The sequence below is a fragment of the Paramormyrops kingsleyae genome, chromosome 9 (genome assembly GCF_048594095.1).
Source record: "Paramormyrops kingsleyae isolate MSU_618 chromosome 9, PKINGS_0.4, whole genome shotgun sequence".
Lineage (NCBI taxonomy): Eukaryota > Metazoa > Chordata > Actinopteri > Osteoglossiformes > Mormyridae > Paramormyrops > Paramormyrops kingsleyae.
The window spans coordinates 27,870,813-27,893,502 of record NC_132805.1 but is presented as its reverse complement, the minus strand read 5'-3'; the positions used below and the strand labels follow the sequence as shown (position 1 = coordinate 27,893,502).

Sequence of the window (22,690 nt, the reverse complement as noted above, 5' to 3'; positions counted from 1 at the left end):
GCGCAAGATTCCAAAACTCACTTAGGCGTTTTTTTTTTTTGTTTGTTTTTGAAATGAAAACATCAGTGACCTAAAGTTGCGCTTCTTCATCATATGTTACGGTACTGGGAACCAAAACCCACTCATGGAATCAAACCAAGAACTTTCATTAAATTATGTGAAATCACTAAGTCCACAGAAATGTTTCCTGTGGACTGAGTTTTGGAAATTTGTTCTTCGGTTAGCATGTTACATAGCACTGGTGGCAAGCACACAGTTTATGGGGTTAATCTGACAGGAAGCTGTCCAATGTGCAGAATGGTGCATCAGCAGTCGTAACTTTTCACGGTTTCACATTACTTTTGGGGCTCTCGCTACCGGGATGATAGTTGCCGTTTAATGCAACTGGAAAAAAAAAATCCAGATAGTTTCCTGAAATGCAACCATCGGTCAGGAACCAATTGACCAGCAGGGTTACCGGTCTTACAGGATTTACAGGGAATTTCAGTATGACAGTATTTACAAAAACTTGAAACAAGCTTAAAAATATCTATAAATAACAGCTGGAAACCACCTTTCCTGATTCCTTGAAATACTGTGTGGTGGGACCCTTGAAATACTGTGTGGTGGGACCTCTGCTAAACAGGTAACCACAAGGTGAAAAACGTTTCAGGTTTTTTGTCCACGCTGCCCTTGTAGACCACACATTACTGATCACCACCCTCCTCTTTAAAGACCTCACAAAAAAAAAGTTCGGGTCTGATTTCTGAGAGTGGGCGTATTTCAGTAAAGTCTCTGGTTTGTTCGAAACCACTGAAAGGTTTTTGTACTATTCTTCGCAATAACCTTTATATTTCTCAGCTTATCAATTTTCATTATTATTGTCAGCAGTTTTCTCACTCATTTTAAATATATAACTTGCCCCATTAGATTCTCATAGCCTCGCTTCATAATGTAGGTAGGCCTTCGTTTTTCAGGCCTATTTGGTCTTACGAGGTAACATGACGAATTGCCTAATATTTAATGCCTGGAGGAGGCATCTTAGTGCGTGGGACACCTCCCCCAAATGCTCACTTCAATTATGTTCTATATTCTTAGGGTCAGAAAAACAACAGAAATGTACATCCAGAAACAGCACTTAAAATGGAGTAACCCCTGTGGTTTATAAACATTCTTTTTTTTATTTGTTTCGGAGAAATAGTCTCATTTTTATGCAAGTTCTAAGCATACAAAAACAACTTGGAAACAGAATCCGTCCAAGCAAAATTGTCCATAACCAGAATGGGTGAATGTAAGGATATTTAAATTGAAGTAAAATGCATTAATTTGAGCATCCATCCACCTTCCAACCAGTTATCCTGAGCTGCTCAAATAGTGAAACTATTGACTAATTATGTTTCGCTGTTGTAGCAATGGTAGCCCAGATCCCATACCCTGTTCTATGTATTTAAAGTTTGCACATTCTCCCAAAGTCAGTTTTTTTTTCCAGAAGCTTCTATTTTATTATACAATCTAAGAATATGCGGTTTCAGTGCATTGGTGACCTGAAATCCCTGGGCTGTTGTACTTCCTGGAATAGGCTCATTGTGACCACGCACAGGAGATCCGCTATGGCATAACTATGTTGGTTGGCACCCAGTCTGGGCTTATTCCATACCTTACACTCGTAGCTTCCGGGATAGGTTCCAGACCCCACAACTCTGCATAGGGCCAGTGGGTATAGAAGATGAATAGATGGAATATTTTGATTGATTAACTTGCTATCTCAGACAGAATGCATTATGTTACGGGTTGGTAGAACTAACAGGCATCTCATTCAGCACCCCTCCTCCCCCCCGCCATATACTACAGAGTTGGTTAGAAGGGTGGGTGAATGTAACCAAACTGCTTTTAAATGTTTTATATTTCATTAGAACAAATATTTTGCAGCTGTCTATGGAAAAGCCTTAACCTCAGAAAATATCCTTTAAGAATCCAATGGGATCTTAGTCTGTCAGGATCATCGTCCATGTTACAGGGCCGGACACCTACATACTTCAGTTTTTGTCTGATAGGTTTGAAGTTGCACATTCATTCAATTCAATTCAAACTGAATTCCTGCTATAGATATTTGGCAACGAATATGAAAATACACATTCAATAAATAATAAATGTTTTGTATCAGCTAACTATTGTGGTCTATTATTATTAATAATAATAATATATTTTTTTTTCCAAGCACTTATAAATGAAGTTTCCCAGGCATTTACATATGAGCATGATAGTATTTGGCAGCTGAGGACCGTAGATAACTTACCAGAACTGTTTTATTATTTTTTTTTTTAGATATGATGTCAGAGATGGCATATCAGCACAAAATGCAGTGTATTTATACCTATAATGACTCTAACTGATAAACGAATGCAAATTTGAATCACTACTCAGTAATCGTAGATCACTGTAGTGTGGTAGGTCTGCTCGTGTGGTTATGAATTACCTTTTACTAATGTCACTTTAAAATATCATGAACCTTCGATAAAGATACAGCAGGATCCCTTTTGAAAATACTCATATCTGGAGAAACAAACTGAATAATACACATTCCATCTAATTAAAATGATTGCCTTTAACATACCAGTGCAGTATCACAAATGTCGGGGAATTTCCTGAAGAAACTCAATGAACTCAGCAGTTTACTATTTATAAGTAAACATGGGGTGTGATTAACACCAGTTTATCAAAGGGCCACAAAACAGAAAGATGATCAGGCATGATCTTGTTTCCTTATTACAAGGGGAAAAAATATTGCAATGAACATGCAACAGGGGTGTCACAGAAAATGAGAACTTCAATGGACCCTGTATGGCAACTGAGATGTATGGGAACATTGTCTCGCTTGATTTCAGTTGTATTGGGTTCCTGTTTAAGTTTGGCATGGGCTCTGGCCACACACACACACACACACGCACGCACACACACACACATATATATATATATATATATGTATGTATATATATATATATATATGTATGTATATATATATATATATATATATGTATATATAAAAGGTTGTGTGGAGCCCGCCATTGTCTCCTTTTGCCCAATCCGCAGGTACCCCAAATTATCTGTAAAATCCCCAGAGATTGGCTAAAAGGGGTGGGGGGTTTGCCCTATAATATACACTGAATAGCCCTAGTCCTCCACCCACTGCACTATGTAAGCTTTTTTAATGTCCAATATAAAGTAGGCCTATACTTCAAAATAACCAGTCAGTGGTATGACCACCACAGCAGACCCTCCAGTAGGGATGAAGTAAAAATATGACATATGTTTATATAGCGAGAGAGAGAGAGAGCTGATTATTAAAAAAAAATTTGAAACTGTAAAATTAAGAACTAAAGTAGGCTATAGGCTATACTACATTGTACTGTTTTCTCCTATATTTACCAAATTAATTTATATGGATATTTAAAAGATTGATGTTCATTATGTACATATAGGAGTAATAGGCTACTGATGTCAAGCATTATGTTTGGCATCCTGGGAATGCAAAAGATATACCTTAACAACGGACGTTTTTACACCATAGTCATCTGAAACAACCTAGGCCTACTTAAAATATGCCTACTTAAAATAGTTTTTTATACAGCGTAAGACAGCCAGTACATGCGATTTCAATTATTTCTATTTGTTTCCACCGCGGATTGGAACCGCTTAACATGGTTAAAATAATGAAATTACTACCAGGAGCCCATTTTACTTTTAATTCCGTATAAACGCGCAGCCAATTCGCGCTGCAGTCGCAGGAAAAACTGAGGGAACCCCGTTTATTTTTCTTCGAGTCGCCCACTATATTTAAAATTACAAAGCAGTTTCTTACTTATGACGTCTTTTTAAACAGTGGAACTTGCTGTGTCAAGCTTGAACCACACCAAGTTTCACTTCACCAGTAGTAAGATCAATACTCGGAAAAAGGAGAAGTCTCCGATAGCACGCATAATGAGATGAGGCTGTCATAACGCGAGGGCACTAACAGGACTTTCGTTTTGACACAACCGCTCATGAACGACGAGATGTATGCACCACTTGACCTTCCAAAATAAATCATGAAAAGCGGATGACTCAACATCAGGACAGGTCTATTTCTGCATCTGAAAAAATACACAGTCATCGTGCCTCCGTCCCCATCGCGGCCATGGTATCTGCATCTTCCCATTGCACCATTTATGTCTCTGGCCGGAAGCTGAGGGCAGAGTTTTGCTCTGGGTTGCGCTTATTTCACCACACGATACTCGTTCCATTGCCTCTCCAAGAATTACACCGTGCACCCCAAAAAGAAAAATAAAGATTTATTCTCGTTTGCTGTCATTTTACGGTGTGGAAAGACAAAATTCTTGCGAGGGTAGAAGATCAAGTCTAAATATCATAGACCAAGCGCGAGACCGTCAAATCGGGCAATATTTTGTAAGACACAAAAATAGTTTCATAAAGATATAAGAATCTATAATTGTATGTTTTCGGGTGTTTACACCAGCCTTTGCGTTTAGAGGGTTACAAGTGCTAAATGACACTACTATTTAAATGAGGTAACAAAATAGGCAGTGTGTGTGATTAAATAGCGTTTTTCCCCCCTGGTTCTATGGTATATATACACTATAGGTGCATACGCTAATTTTTCATTTGATATTGAATATTACTCGTGTCGTTTTTATAACTTAAAAGACCCTGAAGAAAACCGCACCTCGCCCATCTGTTTCTGCAACTGTTACCCCACGTAGCAAGTTTTCACTCTTAACAGCTACACTTCATAACTCTTATAGTGACGAGTGTTTCCACGCTAATGAACAGTAAATGAAGACAGACAATAACACGTGTATAGCGATGAACATTTATATCATAATTAACATTTTGACATGTCGCACATAAATAATTATGTAAACTGGTATGTAAACATAAGAAACGGTTGTACTCCAATTATTAAAGCAGTAAGAGTGAAACTTTGGTCGAAGTTCAGAAATAAGCAGAACCTGCCATGTTTAACACATGACTCCTGCTCTCACCAACAGGCACAATGTGTTGGAGACAAGTCTTTAAAATGATATAATTTTATATATATACTGTATATATTTTTAAAAAATCCCAAATTGTGTATGAGAAAAGCACCGGCAGAAAAACCAGTAAGGGTGGCTGGAGTGCTTTGGTCTGTATTACTCACAACAGCAAGTGGATGAACAGAAAACAAACGTGGAACAGTTTCTACAGAACAGATCACAATCCAGGAACACAATATGTACACATAGAGTACTCTTACCCCCCGCCCCTCCCCAAAAATTAAGATTTTTTTGGGGGGGGGCTTGAAACAAAACCAAGTTAAATTTTGGTAACTAGCTTCAAATCCAAAAACTCAATTAGTCTTTACATCAAATTCTTATTTTGGTATCGACAAAATATATCAATGACTGACTATAAATAAAGAATCCCCAGCTTTTCAGCTGATATGCTACATTTATCTTTTTCATTTTGGTTCCTTTCCTCACCTTCAAGTAGCAAAGCAATAAATATTACAGCCGCTCTCTTCCATCTGGACACATACATTGAGGTAACTGTTGTTGAAAATATACAAAAATGCCCTCGTTTCAATTAAATAGAACTAGAATTCAACAAATACAATTACTAAGAAAACCTTACGTACGGGGCAACTACGTAAGACAAGAGCAGAACTTTTACATTAAATCATCCCATAGTTCAGCATTTCAAATGTCTACATTTGGCAATGCAAAACAAGTCAATCTAATTGAGGAAAAAAAAAAAGACGAACAAACCCTGAATACTGAATCATCCAGATCTCTTTCAATGATCTAAGCAACCTAAGACAACAAAGGAGAAAATATCTACAAAAGAATGGCCACGGACAGAAAACATAAAAACACAATTACAATGAGTTACCCAGTCATTGTAAACAATATTTCCAAATTTCACTGGTCGACAATGTCAAATTGCATAATAAATTAATAATACATAACTGAACCAAATAACTGAAATAATGAAAACAATATTGGAAGTACGATTGTCTAACATTGGAAGAAATACAAGACCAAGAGTAGTCTGAGGCAATGCCTGTTTTTAGCCCTGAGTAGAAAAGTCCCTGAAAGAGCAGCCAAGGCCTTGTTAACAAAAAGGAGACTATGTACACTGATTGCTCTGAGTTTCCTGGCTCTCAACAAGCACAGTCAGTTTATGTGTCACAGTTCCTTCAGTGAAGGTCATCATGGTGGGCTTCAAGGGTTCATGGGTTCCAGAGATTCCTGTTTTACTTTGACTGGGAGGAGAGACAGAGGGCTCCCACAACGCAACTTGATAACCGAAGCCTCGCTACCAGGTTCATAGAGGCCATACCCAGTGGAAAGCAGCTCACTGGCACCGCCCTTGTGGTAGGAGGCCTTAAGGTCCATCTCCCGCCATATCATCCCAAGGATCTGTTTCTCCACCACGTTCTCCACGGTGTCCATCTCCTCCAGGCGGTCTGCATTGTCGCTGAGATCGAACCGCTCAATCTCCTCATTGATGCGGCTGAGCTGGTCGAGGGGGCGTCCCGTTGGGGAAGGGGCAGCCGTACAGTGGCCCTTGAGGTGGACCTTGAGGCTACACAGGTGGATGTAGCTGCGGTGACAGTGCGGGCAGGTGTGGGGGCGGTCACGGGTATGAAGCCGCTTGTGCAGTTTCAGGTGGACGAACTGCGTGAACTTGGCCGGACACAGCTTGCACTGGTAGGGCTTCTCGCCTGAGTGTAGGCGCTGGTGAGTCTTCAGGTTGCTGGTGCTGCTGAAGCGCTTGTGACACACCTGGAGCCCAAACGGCAAAAATATCAGAGAAAACATCCACGATGGCGGAGCGCATGCAGGTATGGGGATGATGGACAGACATAGTAAAGAGAGATATCTGCAGGCGAATATGGATGCAGATGGGCAAACGATGACATCTGCTTACCTGGCACTCGTGTGGCTTTTCACCTGTGTGGACCAGGTAGTGCTTCTGGAGATGGGCCAGTTGGGTGAAACCTTTACTGCAGGTCTGACATTTGAAGGGTCTCTCACCGCTGTGAACTCTCAGGTGCACCTGCAAACCCAGTACACTGTTACCACAACATCACATTTTCTGAGCTCTGTATATCATGGAAATATTTCTTCACTAGACCAGTGTTTCTCAACCCAGACCGGGTCAACTCAGGCTAAAAAAAAATAAAAATAAAATAATTCACCTTCAAGTTGGAGAGCTGTCCAAAGGTCTTGCTGCAGACGTTGCACTCGTACTTTATCTTGCCGTTCTGCTTCTTCAGAGGGTACGGCAGTGCTTTGTAGCCAGTGCTACTGCGCTTTATTTTGCTGAGGTTGATCGCTTCCTCGTTGGCGCGGGCAGCGGCCTGCAGTGCTGGCGTGGGTTTGGTGGGCAGGCAGTCGGTGGTGGCCGCCGCGCCGGCCGTAGGGGACCCACTGCTGGGGGCGCAGGGGGACGTGTCCTTCAGGGAGGTGGCCGCGGAGAAGGCGCTGGTGGGCGCCGGCAGTAGGATGTCCCGGTGTGGGGGGTCAGGCATAGAGAGCACGAAACGGCGAGCGCCGTCAGGGGGCAGGATGCTAGAAGGCAGGGGCATGTGGGGCGTACGCCCGCCCCCGGGGAGAATATTGCTGTAAAGAGGGTACATGTGAGGGAATATGCTGCCCCCTGGAGTTCCATTGATTGCATTGCATCCCATTTGGTAGTGTGGCAAAAGGTATCGAGAATAGTGGGGATTGGAATAGAAAGCGGCTGAAAGATGGCTGGGAGAGGGGTAAGCGGGGTAGTGTCCAAAACCGCGGCTATATATAGTAGGAGTAAATAGGAGCCCCTCCCTCTGCTCCTGCGAGGGGGGGGTCAGGGGCGTGAGCCCCGGGCTGCTCTGGGGGCTGCTCTCGGGGCTGCTGCGGGCTGTGGGGCTGGGTGTGGCCGACGACTGGCCTGGGGAGTGGGCTAAGTAGCTGTGGTTAAATCCGGGGACGTGGGGCCGCAGCGGGTAGATGACGCGCGGGTAGACCGGCCGCTCCGGGCTGCGTTTGATGGGCGGCGAGCCCTCGGGGTGGGGGGGCCGCGTGGCCAGCGGGCGGCTGGGCTCCTGCGGGGTCCCCTTCAGGATCTCCGAGACGCTGTGCTCCCTCTTGCCCTTGTCCCGGGGTGGGGCCGGCTCGGCCACCTGCCGCTTGGCCTCCATCAGGGTCTGCTCTGTGGGGGAAGGGGACACACTGGGTTACCCACGTCGCCCGGACCGCCAGACACAGCCCTCTCCACTCTACCGCTTCATGCACGACAGCTTGGCTCGGGGAGCATCTTATTCATCCCCACAGCTGGACGCGTCTGTCTGCGTAAAATGGCGGGATACCGAGATTCTGTCTGAGAGACCAGCAGGGTGGGGGTGGGGGGGCTGGGGAAACCGCTGTGAAATTGCCAAATGAGGCCAAACCACAGCAAGTTCGTCTCCCTGCCAGCTGAACGGACCGAAGCAGAGCATGAGTTAGGCGGGATGAGGCGTGGAGCTCCACGGCGGCCATTGAGTTTTGAGCACCAGTGAAATCGGGGATTTATTTATCCCTGGGATTTAGGATGTCTACTTGGAGTCATACTTCCAAGCATCGAGAATATTTACATACACCAAGAAACAGGAAGGGAGGGGCAACATTTCGACTCGATCAGATCATGAGGGACCAGGGAGAGAGACACAGCAGAAGTCCCACAGAGATTGTTAATGGTTAAGTTAAGTGGTTAAGTTAAATAGTTAAGTTAAATATCATTTTACGGGGCTGGCGGTCACCGAATGCTTGTTGAGTGTCTCTAAACTCTCCCTCCAAATCATGAATGGCTTCTGGGAGCCAGTATCACTGGGGCGAGTTGGAGGGATCAGTTAATGCAGTCCTTCTGGTTACTAGTGAAAGGTTAACCTTCAACTGCACTCACTGTATAATTGTCTTTAATGACTTCGTCAAGATGAAAAGTCAGACTATCCTGAGTGTGCTTACCTCGGGAAGCTATCGACAAAGGCTAATTTACATAAAATACCCATAGAAACCTTTCTTCCTTACAAGTGATAGATACCCTCCATCTGAGGGAGGAAAAGAAAGAGCAAACCCCACTGCCTGGTTTTGTCATCTTGTAAAGGTACACAAGCCCCCCCCCCCCCCCAGCACACACACAATGAAATCAGTGATCAGACAGAGCTGGATAGGACATATACTGACAACTTTCCATAGCTGCAAAACAAAACTCAACATTCCGGATCAAGCTTGAATGCGGAGCATTAATTAAATGTAAAAAGTGGCACCTCTGCTCCTGAATGTATGTAGGGGGCGAGGGGGCGAATCCATGCTGTCTCCCAGTGAGCAAACACTGCACAAACCCCTCTCAGCCTTCTGGATTGCCTGGGTTACTCTGCTTAGCCCACCCGAGAGCTGCCACAGAGCAGTCAGTCAGTGATGACTGAGATATCAATCTGTCAGCAGATCCACGACGCCAGAAAGCTCAAGTAGTCAATGGAGGAGTCTCCCAACCCCCTAGATAAATGAAGGACTCGTGCCAGAAAACTGTGACAGTTTCCTTTAGCCTAGCCTACCTATCACACACAAAGCTGGGGTGGGGGCATATTTAAGGTAATTTTGCAAAATCGAAAACACCCAAGCTACGAGATAGCCTACCCGTATTGGTGGAGAATATCTAGCAGATTCCAGCGTCATGTCACCGATAACTTCAATGAGCACTTCATGCTTAATCATGTAGCAGTCCCGCGTGGGAGTGACACCATGAGCTGCTTTTCGGTATGACGAGGCTTTGGGTCAGGGCAAGGTAAGGACCTCATTGTGTCTCACACATTCTGAACGACCGTTAGAGCTTGTAGAAGTAGCTCAACCAGAAACCAAGGAACCTTGGATGGGCCCCGAACAGGTGGCAGGGATGGGTCTGCAACCCACATCCACACACCACAGCTCAGAAACAGAAATGGACACGACCTCTTTGTCCCTTAAGGCAAAGTCACGTCTACCCTCTTTCCTCTGTCTCCGGCTGTCAAGCGCAAAGGCTTTTATTACAACAAACAGAACGAGTGTGTTAGGCAACTTAATGTTGAAAGAACATTCAACTACCAATGACTGCAGCATTACGCAGGAAGCACCATGTAATTAAATGCCATCATTACTGAGTTCCGTCCATGATGCATCTAATGAAAACACTACTTTAAAACACACTCATCACACTTTGCCCTGGGGCAATGCAATGCACAGTCTGACAGTCTGCTTCCCACATTCCTTCGGCCCACCAGAGCCCTTTGGCCTAAGTTCGCACCAGGCAGATCGTCGCCACAGGATAAGGGACAGAGAGTAGAGAAGATACTGCAAACATCCAGCAGGGGAATCCTGTCATATATGAACAATAGCTAGAGCCTCAAAGAGAAACTTCAGAACTGAATCTCAAAGCTGGAAGTCGACAGACCAGGCGAACAGGACATGTGGATCATAACGGCACATTGCTGGGTACTTACTGAGCTTCTGCATCATAAGCTCTCCAGAGGGTGGGTAGTTGAGGCGCTGGGCGAACTCGGGGCAATACCACACCAGCAGCTCCTCATGGGACAAAATGGGCTTGATGGTGTAGAAGTAGATGTTCATGCCGCTCTGACAGGCGGCCAGATTCTGCTCCTGCTGCGTGTGTGCCGGGTTCACATAGCGCATCCAGTTACTCTTGTCCTCGTCCAGCCCGTCCACAAAGTGGTGGAACTCCCCCTTGGAGTAGATCTGTAGAAGGAGGCAGAGAAAGAGACCGGGGGGGGGGGGTCAGAGGTTACGGACAGATGGAGGACGCTTCTGGTGAAGATTCAAAAAGAAAGACGCAGCTTAAGAACCCATCCTCTGGGGTATGTACTGTAATTACACTGCAGCTTCTCTCTGTAGGCAGACCATAAAGTAAGGGGGGGGGAGGTGGGGGGGGGGGGCCGAACCCGACACAGACTCTTCACAAACGGGTGGGAAACGCTGAAACCCGGATCTTTGAGCATACTCAAACCCTCGATGGCTGAGTCAGCCTAGTCGCCATGATGTCACCCACAATCTCAGGGTGAATCTGCAGGGCCGAGACTCCCGCCCAATCGCTCTCATGCTCGCTCTCTCTCCCCTTACTACAGTTATTCCTGTATAGCGCATCTTTCTCATAGTGGACTCATAGCTTCCGTCGTCAGTACAGTGGAACCGGCTGCTTCTCTTTCAGCTGAAACTATCAAAGCAAACTGCTGCTGTGTACTTGCGTTAAACGCATGAGCTCAACGCTACAAGATTGCATTATTAATTTTAATATCACGCGGGTTTAATTAAGCAGTTGTTTTTTTTATTTGATGCTGAAACTTTCTAAATTGCTGTAGTTTCTAAATTATTGATTACTCTTTGATGAGTGCTGTGTAATCACATTCTCGCTTCAACATTCATTAAAAGGTGCCAGAAACGGTAACAGCTTTTCTGAAATGGCAAATCAACTCTTTTCACGTGGATGACAAACTGTCCACTTTCATCAATGAAAAAAAAACATGGACTCAAGTACAGTTGTGGAACAATTACCTTCTCAATTAGGGAAGAAATTAAAAAATGACTGGCGTGATGGCACACAAAATGTACACGACGCCAATGTGAAATATAACAAGCAAAGTAATCTTAGGACATCTGAGGTTTGTTTTCATTCCATGCTTGTTTGGTAATGAAGTCCCGATGACCAGCCTGCCAGAAAGGCTTCCAGCCCTTGGGGGTGGGGTAGGGGGGGGGGGGGTTCTCCCTTCTGTTTTTTTTTTTTTTTTTTTTTTTTTTTTTAAAGAAGCACTTTTCTTTTCTGTGTGTGCTGAAATGACTTCCTTTATGAGGAGAAAAGGGGAAGTGAGTGTGGTCTAATCAAAGAGATGAGGGTGAGATACAAGTCTGTGTGGTATTTCTGTGATGAGGGGGTGAAGGCAGCAGGTGATGTACGCCATCACACAATTCAGTGGTAAGCAGGTTGGGGACGTTCTGTGACAACCGCCCCAACTCCCCCCCCCACCCCGCCGATTTATTTTTTTAGGGGCTGTTGATTCACTCTGTCATTTGCAGGAACAGAGACGTCACCACCGAGTATTACACTGTAAGAAGGGGTGTCACAAAGCTATTTCAAAAAGGTTTTTTTTCTTGTTTGAAACGTTTCCACTTCACGATTTACTGTAGGTACGACTGTCTTAGTCAGTTCAAAACCAAAACTACGTATAACATAAAGGAATAATTAAAAAAAGACCAAAATAAACAGTTTCCTCAACAGCAGAAAAAGGACCGAAAGTTTGAGTCTGTGTGTGTGTGTGTGTGTGTGTGTGTGTGTGTGCGCGCATGTACAATACCAGGGCTGGGATTAAGGAGGCTTCATTATAGATGAAATAATTTCTCTGATCTTTTCCCCCAGAGTGGACCTGCTTCATAACAGTCACTTACAGTTACTGTGCCAGCCCCATACTGCCTGAGAGTAACCGTACGCCCCCCCCCCCCACCCCCACCCCCACCCCACACACACACACACACACACACACACACACACACACTCAGATCTGCCCATGCCCCTCCTGCTGGGCTCGAACTGTCACACCGGGGCCTCCAGCACGCAGCTGCGATGCAGCCTCTCCAGCGGCGTCTGCAGACGCTCGCGGCCCCAAGCCACTTCCTCGCTGAGTCAGCTCGAGGCGGCCGAGCGCGTCTCTTTACCGGCAGCCTGGAGCAGGCCCTGCCGACCACGTCACCCAGGGGTGCAGAGCAGAGGAAAGGCAGGCGGATATCTGTGTCCGCACTCTGCGCTCCGACAGCCGTGCTCATGTGTGCGGTTCTACATGTTTTTTAAGAAAACTCCCACACCGCTGTTTTTCGTTGTGAAAGCCGTTTCCGTATCCCACTTCACCTCAGTGACATCGAGAATGCCCCTGCCAACTGCACGGTGCCCACTGGAAACTTATGGCCGCAAAACCGCCATCGAGTGTTTTTCGCTAAGGAGCGTCAAGTCGCAGACGTCTGTCAACATCTCAAGATCTCACTTCCCAAAAGGTTTAATCTGTCTGCGCAGCGGACAAAATCCAGCAGTGAGGGGCTGAGTCAGATCACTGGGGAGCAGGACCTCAATACTCACCCTCCAGAAGTACTTCCTGTTCGCATCCTTGGGCACCGTCTCTGCAGTGTAGCACTGACCCACTAGGGGGCCAAAGCGAGTTCCCTTGGGGATGTACTCTTTGCTTTCAACTCCCATCACCTGAAGGAGGAGGAAAAAAAACCAGTAGGACATTAAATCACCGTCAGCATACTACCATGAACAGGCAAATCTCACTGCTGCGATAACCTACAGCTGTTCGTTTCAAAGCGAACATTCAGCTGAAAACTCATATTAAAAAGATACATGGTTCCCTCTTGGGTTCCAAAAGCCGAACTGATGAACTTTCCCACAGGACGGCTGCAATTTACCAAGACACTGCCTGACCATATTTGGGAAGGCTGGCCAGAGCGTGCCCTCATCCTCAGCCAAGTTTCTATTCAGACCAGCGCTCCCAAAGGAAGCCTTCCTCACTTCCTGTGCTCCCATTTACCCAGTGAAGACTGCCCACCCCAGCAGCAAAAGTGAACATCACTCATTCATCAAAGAATGGAAAACAATGCGGGGAAAAAAAAACCGGGGGCGGAAAAAACTGATTTCCCCAGAGGAAGTGCACTCAGATCCAGTAAGGAGAGGCCGGGAATGCATAGGAAAGTGCGGTAATTCAAAAGCCCGTATGGCGAGAAACACAGAAACCAGTTCTATGGCTTTGGGTGCCAAGTCTTCATTTGATGAATACTGCTGTTTAACTATGGTTCACTGACAATTCATCACTCCCCTCAGGTAAGGAGTTCAACAGCAACGGCACTTTGAACGATTCCTTTCTTGTCTGGTCGTTGATTCCAAATACATCCGAGGAGAGCAGCGGGAGGAAGGTAACAGGTTCCAGACCAGTGACTCTGGTCACTCTTTGAGGAGCAACTGAAGCTCCCTCTCCACAAGATGCTCCACTGGGTCCAGGTAAAGGCACCTGTGATCTTCAGAGCCACACTCAGCACCCCCTATCAATGAAGGCCATCTGAGGTCACAAGGTCAGAGACTCCACCTCCCAAAAACCTACTCATCTTCCATCTATGAAAGCCTCTGTGGTCCCTTACAGCATTTTACTGAATCACAATACAGATATACACAATACAGGACTATGTCCATTCTCTCTGGCAGGAATACTCATGATCAGAGAATACACACACACACACACACACAGATCTCTTCCGTCTCGCTGGTCCTGATCCTTTCTGTCCATGTGTCATTCCAGCATTTGCTCCGTAAGGCAGAAAAGCCTGGCAGGCAGAAGAGCAGAGGCCCCAGTGAAAACCCAAGTATGGGATTGGAAGAAAAAAAAAAAACAAACAGAATGTCTTTAGAAGGCAAATCAACACCTGAAATTACAGAGCGTTTTGGATCTCGGAGATAAAGGACTTCAAAGGGGGGGCTGGTGTTTTACGGAAAACACAGGGGCCTTTATCCGCCACCTCGGCAGCTTCTCTGCAGGGATTACGCACAGCCCGGTGGTCTAATCTGCAGACCCTTCCCTGCAACCCGCCTTCGACATCACATACGAGGATTTCCCTTGAAAGCCGTGAGGGAGTCCCCCTCATATCCCCTCAGATAACCTAAGCGGCGTAGCCCACGCATTTTCAGATCAGCGACTACTTCAGATAAATCATTAACAGGTCGAGCTGCTTCCATCACCGTTCTCCCATTGGCATCTATCTAACAGATGCTTTTGTCTGAAGCGGCGCACAGGCGAGCTAGATAGTACGTCACAAGGCAGATAATGCATCACAAGGCAGTCGGTGTGATACGCTGCCCTATTCTCCGTCGCCTTGCTGCCCCCCCCTATAGATGTGACACCTCAGTGTAATAACCACTCGCACTACCCCCCACCACAAGATAGTAGGGAAATGAATAATTCACAGGGAGCTGGTTGGGCCTCCGTTGGTAATCAGGCAAAAACAGTGGGGGCAAAGCTCCCCCCCCCCCCCCCAAGCTCTCCCATCACGCACTAACCACACTCTGAAGTCTCTTGTTTCTTTTCCTACCGAGGCATATTAGGAGGCCGTGTTTTACGTTCCTGAAGGGGGCGATATACATCCTGAGTACGCCCATATGGGCGTGAAGGCTCACAGTTACCAGCTACCAGCAGACTCACACGCACAGCTGATAAACGTAATGAAGGATTTGATTTTCAGGCTAATTGAAATATAAAAAAAAAATAAATAACTAGATGGTCAGACATCCAAATTTGTCACCCCCCCCCCCTCCCCCCAAGCCACCAGCTTCCCACCTAGACCTTCATCACAGCGACATTAGAAAGTTTGTCCCCGCAAAGGTACAGGAGACTAATGCCCGGCTCGCGGCGCTGGTTCTTACCCCAGGTGAAAGGCTCATTGTTCCTGGTGAGATATCCAACCCCACCCCAGAAAGAAAAAGTGAAAAAATATCCATCTAGACACAGAGCCCCCCCCGGCATTCCGAGGCTGGCTGCCAACCGCACAGGAACTGCCCCCCCAAGCAAACGACACGAGGCTCAGTATCCAGCAAATTGCGCCCGACTGAATGGATGAATCACAGGATGGAAGCTCCTCAGCTCCCAGTAATTCTACCCTCCCTCCCCAGCACACACACAGGTTCACGCCAAACGGGGCATCTTAGAAGCTCACCCTGACAGCTCCGTTGTTACTAAGGGGCACAATTTGCTGAATACGTCTCCCACAAGCATAGAACAGGATACACTGGAAGTGGACACTTGGCTGTTCGTATTTGAACCAGCTGACTGCAAAATATCTATGGTCATATTTTGGAGAGCGAGTGATTTTTTGTTCCCGTAAGTGAGAGACCTACCTCTGCGGAGCTTGCAGGATGTCTGAAGAGCAGGTTGCGTGGCAGCGAGGCCTCGGCCCGAGTCAGAGCGGTCCTGTCCGGACTCCCCTCCATGGGGCTGTCGTACACAATGTAGGTGCATTTTTCCTCAAACTCTGCCTCGGTCCACGTTGTCATATCCGCATCCTGGACGTCCGCCGCCGTGCTGACGCGATCGATGTTGGGAACACCCTCAGTGGTCCACATGGCTGAGTTATGCTGAGAAGCAGCCTGGAGTGGAATTGGAGTGGAGGAGGGGGTCTGTTAGGATTGTTAGGACACGGACACCTCTTACCCCAATTTCCAGTGCCGACGTGGTGGCATTTAAACCCAGATGAAGGGAAAATAAAATTTAATCCAGTGAACTTCAGAAGGCATGACAGAAAGTCCAAACAAATGCATCGTCCACAAAAACAGCACTGAAACTCACGCCGATTAAAAAAATATTTAAAAAGTGACTTCTCTTCATAATGCTGCAAACCCATGATCAAACCCCGTTGTCTGTCATGAAGGCAATGTGCGGAAAAGGACTGCGTAGAACAAGCCGGCCAACAAACATGAAAGCTCTGTGGGGGTCACGGCCGACAAGGGGCCCTGCTCTGGAGCGCAGAGAGAGAGAGAGAGATAGAGAGAGAGAGAGAGCGTGCCACAAACAGGGGAAGGAAGTTCCGTCTGGGACTGAATGAATGGAGCTAAAATGGGCCGTGGCGTAGCAGGCGAGCGGAACCGGCAGGCTGACCCAGAAGCAAGGGCAGGGGATTCTTTGTGGGGGGGGGGGGGGGGGATCTTCCCACACGGACCGCCAAGACACAAAACAGGCTTCAAAAACACCACCAGCTGCACAACTACCCCCCCCCCCCCCCCCAAAAAAAAACAAAACATCCTAACTCAGTACTTCCGGAGAGTTCTCATTCACGTCAGAGCGAGAGAGAGGTCAGCCCAGCCAGTCGCCAGTCACACACACGTCCTGTGGCCCCTTAGCAGGGACACAACGTGAAATGGATACAAGGTTCGCCGAGAACCAGTCAACACTCAGGTTGCTGCCTGGCAATTAGTCAGTGATGCCATATAGTATACTACTACTAAGTAAGCTAGTTAAATATTTTATTAAACAATTAAGGCTATTAATAGCCCAGAAATGGCACGCAGATGTAGTCAGGCAGTAACAATAGTAATAAATAAATAAAACGCCACATCTTCAATTCTTAGTTTTCTTTTGAAAGTTCAGCCAAAAATGAATGTGACAACAGCTGTCTAATGTGAGACTAATAATGAAACTGGCAGGCATTCTCTGAACAGCCACACATCCTTTAAAAAGGTTAAGCGAAGTCAATCAATAAGATACTGTTCAGTAAAATGTTAAATGTTTAGCTTAAAGGTTTTTACTGCCAAAAGAATTGTGAATAGTATGATAGTAATTAAGCAAACTAAAGAAAATAAGCTGAACCAATTTTTAAAAATTAAAATCACATTGAAAAATTGTGAAAATGTACTGAAAAAACATTACAGAGAAAAACAGTGACTAGAAAAGAGAAAGTCGTACTTACTAAGATGCCTTGTGCACATCCACACATAGAGCTGACTGAGTGAGACCTGGAAGTCCTGTGTATGTGTGTGTGTGTGTGTGTGTGTGTGTGTGTGTGCGTACGTGTGTCCCTGTCTGTAGGAGGGACAGGTGCCTCTTCGCCTTTGCAAACCCCAGGAGTTACTCCAGTGTGCGCGTTGTCAGAGTTCCTGCTTCACTGACTGACTGACTGAATGTTTTCCAAACTTGAGGGCTGTTTGATCCTGCCCCCATTCTCTGGCTCCTCCCACTACCGGCCCTCCTCTCCCCTGCTCTTGTACGACTCACTCTCTGAGCTTCTAGTCACCTTTGCGCTTCGACCGAAAAAATGTCAACACGGGAAGTATGGAGTACTTTCGCCTGAATGTCACAGCCTCCAGCATTCTACACACACCCAATTTACCCACACTTCTGTCACAAAGAACACCCAACAGCCTCCGATGACAACTGCCATAGGAATGAATTTCTCCCCTGAGCAAGGCAGGGATTAACAGTCCTGCCATGAGCTGCTCCTCCTCTCCTTAAGGAGGCGCTACTGTATTCATCACGCATAGGTAGCTTCTTGCCGGACTGTACACTCAGAAACAACCGGCATCTACAGCAAGACTGACTGACAAAAAAAAAATAAAAATTATATATATATATAGAGCGCTCCTGGATTTACATGCTATTACTATTATAGTAATTAATTACAGGCAGAGTAGCTTCTGGTATTTGGGTTAAACCATGACAAAATGCATTTTCTACACACTTAAAACACATCTGTCTCTCTGACTGACAGCTGTGCTCAGCGAGCGGCAGGGTGGGGGTGTCGAGGCCTGAAACGAGGGGAAATCAAGGAACAACAAGCCCTGCTGGAGGGGGACGGGGCAGAGCAGGATACAAAAGCACCCTCAGCTAATTTAGTCGTCAGGCACCAACCACATCACTTGCAAGCCTGTTGGCCAACAACTTCCTGGAAGCGGGAGAACAGGCCCAAGGGAAATGACTACTCAAGGATGGCCCACCTGTTTTTGGGTTAGGGTTAGGGTTAGGGTGTGCTCAGGACACATACCGATAAAGGGATCGCATGGGGAGGGGGTTAGGGTGTGCTCAGGACACATACCGATAAACGGATCGCATGGGGAGGGGGAGGGGGGGGGTTGGGACCGACAACAGAAAATGGAAACTAGACAAGAACTCCCTTTAAAAGCAACATGTGGTTCATCTATACCCCTCAGAGGCTGGAAGCATTCACTGTGAAGTACAGCGCCCCCCAATCACTTCCCCCAACTTTCATTCCGGCCTTAAAAATGCAGCACTCCCCCCCCCCCCAGGCCTGTTTGGTCACCCACTCAATAAAGCTGAGCTGAGTGAGGCTCTCAATGCACATTTAAATTGCTTTTTTGTTTCTGCAGGGGTCCTCATGAGGGCTTGCTTGCCTTGGGGAGTGGGCTGGGTACAGGGAGGGGGACCCCAGTGCACGGGCAGTGCCCCAGAGGGCCTCCATAATGCCAAGACTGGCCCATTGTTCTCCGCCAGGAAGGTAGGGAAACTGCCAATGGTGAGTGGAAGCTACTGCCCACGGGCTCTCAGGTGAAAGGCGATACACTGAAGGAGAGACGAGTTTTTAGCGTGGATCAAAAAGTAGCAATAAGGACCCTCCAGAAGCTGGTGCCTAGCAAACCATATATAACAACCGAAGCATATTAAGGATCTCTGAATACACATGCAATGCCAAGCTTTACTGAAATGCTAAATCACTAAAATCTCTATTTGTTTCTCAAACCACAAGCCACGTGGAAAAGTTTGGATTTGCCTGGAGTTACCTCCACAGATGAAGTGAGTGTGTGTATATTGTCTATTGTTAGGGGGGGGGGGGTCATCGTTGTTCTGCAAGAAGATAATCCCACAATGAAGCAGCCATTAGGAGAATTAGAGAGGTTAGACCCAGCCATGATCTCCCCGCTTGGCCTGGTGGAATAAGGCTGAGGGGGGGGGGGGGGGCATGGAGTGTATACGAGGACCCTCACTGCCCCCCACACTCCTAATCCTGCCAATCCAACCTACTTCCTCAAACCTTCATCACGGAGATCTAGGTATGGGCCATCTGGACTAGCACTTTGTTTCAGTGCAGGTCTGGTAGAGGCATTTTTTTTTGGGGTTGGGGATACTGGCACCAGTGGCTGATCAATTCTATGCCCAGACAGCCAACCCCTTAAGCCCCAGTACAAGCCAATCACACTCAATTAGCCACAACGGTGATTAAGTGGACTCTTCATTAAATCTTAAGAACACAAAGCAAGACAATCAATGGCTAGAATACTAGAAGCTTACCTTACCCTCTTCGGTCAGCAAAATTGTTAGATTATAAATTACCATTCTACATATAAAAATATTCATAAGCACTACACTTCCTCTCTTTTTCGTCCTGAAAGGGTAATCAAAAGAAGAAGAAATGTGATTTTTTTAGAGATATTTTTGAAGTAAAAACGAGAAGCACTTTTCTCCCCCAGGAGATTCAAGTAACGGGTGTATGAAACCGAGAAGACTCAAGACGAAAACGCAAAGTTATTGCCGGCAGATACAATATAGAAGCACTTGTGCGGCAGTAACCGTCATTTGACTCAAAACGTCTGCCCTTCGAATTATCTATGTGAACTGTAATAATGTTTTCACTATTGGACGAATTTAGCAAAAACCTTCTCACTTTATGCGTATGTGATTTCTTTTCCCTAATCAATTCGATACAATGAACAACTTCCTACTCACAGAGGAAAGAATCGAAAGTTTTTATGTGCGCGCACACACACACACACACACACACATTATATTATATTTTATACCTACATAAAGACTTTCGACTGTGTTCACCCGCCAGTTACGTAGACTAACAAGACACCACATCTAGAAGATCCACCTTCGAAAAACAGTAGTTGCTTATTATCACACCTTTGGACGCCGAAATACTACTGGCATAAAAAATGCACATGTGCAATTCACAGTAGCCTACGTTATCTGTCAAAATTAAGGGAACCCTTTGAAGGGTAACAAAGGACACTGAACGCGAGACAGAGAAGTAACTGGATATACCCGCTCCCTTTGACAGCTGTAGCCTGAAATAATGTTATTGTAGATGTCAAGTTGCGGTATGCGTTACATTTCGCAGATATAAAGGACTCGCGATTGTAAATCATAGCCGTCGGCGCGTGTAGGGGCAACAACCGGCAAACGCAAAACTTACCCCAGCAGGAGACCGTGACGGTAAAACGGTACGAGACGCAAAGCATGTGCCAGACACGGACGGAGTCCGAGCGCGATCGGCGTAAAATTCAGTAAAGCATCTCACATGGTCATTTGGTGATGTAAGCAAGGTATGACTTATTGGCAATATTGGATTATGCCACTAGAGGAAAAAATCCCGTATCCGACTGCCTTTTAAAGTTAATAGATTTTTAATAAATCAGAGACTTAAGTTCATTCAGAGGCATAAAAAGACCGACATATACACCGCTGGTCAATTCAGGTTAAATCATCATGGCCCTAAATCTTGCGTTAAATAATGCTTACAGGTCCCTACGTTTTTTGCGTATACCTTGGCATTTGTTTTTGTTTTGTTTTTCCTCCAAACTAAGGCATCTAGAGTTACATAGCGATATTACTTACTATTATTCTTACAAAACTTTTTTTTAAGTACAATTTTAAAACCCATTTTAAAAAGACAAATTTAACACCTGTATGTATACAATTAAGAAAGTAATCTTTTTCCTTGTTAGGCTAATTCATGAATCACAGGCTACAGGAAATTAGTTGATGGTGCCGTATTTTAAAAATATATTTTGTCAGTGTAAAAATAATAATCGAAAGTGAAATGAAGTAATCGACGGTGGTGTTTAAGAGTCAAAAGCGCAATGCGCGCCGCACATACCTGTCCGCGTTTCCATTAAAATTCCCCAGCAGCGCAGTTCCGTCGCTATCCCGATTTTTTTTGTAGCTCCTGCGCGTCTGTTCTTCTCGCTAGTCCGCAATGCACTGAACTTCTCAAGATACCACTTTCCAGTTTCCATTTGCAAAGCGCCTATCCCCACCTCCGCGTCCTGTCCCGGCAGCTCCACCCAAAATCGTAATTAGGCTTAACACAAGCAATTAACAAAACAAACTCCTCTGAGCTGACACTCTCGATAACTCTGATGGACTAATTGTTTTCAAAATCCCCTTCCGACTTTGACCGGCTCGCAAACTAAATTAACTTGCTCGTTTCGGCGTGAGCAACTTTCAGAACGCTTACGCAACAAACTGTTTCTATCAGTCGTTTTACTTTTTGTTAAACTTGGCGACTGGGAAATATGCGTAGAGATGATTTCTTTCGTTTTTTATTGTAAAACATCCCTATTTAAGTAGGCCTAAATTAAATAGACTAAAATCCGCATCCGCGTCGTGATTTAATTTCAACTTGTCTTTTTCCGGCATGTTTTAAAAGCAAAACAAGTCTTTTCCGGAATTATTTTGTTATTGCTGCAATCTGTTCTATTTTTATCGTAGCAAAAAAAAAAAACTGTACATAGCACAAACATTTAGTAGTTCGCACTGAAAAAAATCTATTACATTTCTTGAATTATAACGAAGTCAACAAATAGCCTACGCTACATTTCGGGAATAACTGTAAATTTAATCTTACAGATAAATTATATTTGGGAGGGTGATGTTAAAAAAATGTTGCCTACATCGTCGGTTTTCTTTATTGATGTGAGTGTGCATTTTGAGCAAAAACATACCAGATATATTCGCAGTAAAAGTAACCAAATCTGATTTATTTTCCCTTTGAAAGTCATTCATTTGTTGTAACCGTTTCGCCTCTTGATATAAACGAAATGTGTTTTAAAGCTCGTATAATTGAAGTTTATATAAAGTAATATTAAGAATGCATTCGGGTTTTTCGGATATTAGCCATACTGCATAGTTTCAGTAATTAGTTTTAAATGTGCCGTTTTATTACGATTCGTTCTCGGGCGATAATTCGTTATAACTCAAATGGGCCGCAGTATTAGACAAATTACATTTTTTAGAAAATGCTTCAGTCTTGTACCATGTATCCTACCCTTATTTGTTCTTCCAGCTAAGACCATTGGTCGCTCAATCGTGACTGAATTAAAATAGTTGCATCTCAGGGTTTTATAT

At 45.3% G+C, this 22,690-nt stretch overlaps 1 protein-coding gene across 2 annotated transcripts; it reads right to left on the bottom strand.

Moving 5' to 3' along the window:
• Nucleotides 1-4,832: 4,832 nt before the first annotated feature.
• prdm1a (PR domain containing 1a, with ZNF domain) lies at nt 4,833-21,888 on the bottom strand. 2 transcript variants are annotated; one of them, XM_072716701.1, is made up of 7 exons: nt 21,441-21,888; nt 15,952-16,200; nt 13,150-13,269; nt 10,514-10,766; nt 7,217-8,211; nt 6,946-7,074; nt 4,833-6,800 (listed from the first exon to the last, which is right to left on the bottom strand). In XM_072716701.1, the coding sequence occupies exons 2-7, from the start codon at nt 16,174-16,176 to the stop codon at nt 6,237-6,239; spliced, it is 2,286 nt and encodes a 761-aa protein (XP_072572802.1). In that variant the 5' UTR covers nt 16,177-16,200; nt 21,441-21,888; the 3' UTR covers nt 4,833-6,236. The 2 variants fall into 2 exon arrangements, with proteins under 2 accessions (XP_072572802.1, XP_072572801.1); XM_072716700.1 differs by lacking the exon at nt 21,441-21,888 and adding an exon at nt 17,517-18,449.
• Between the last annotated feature and the right edge of the window lie 802 nt (nt 21,889-22,690).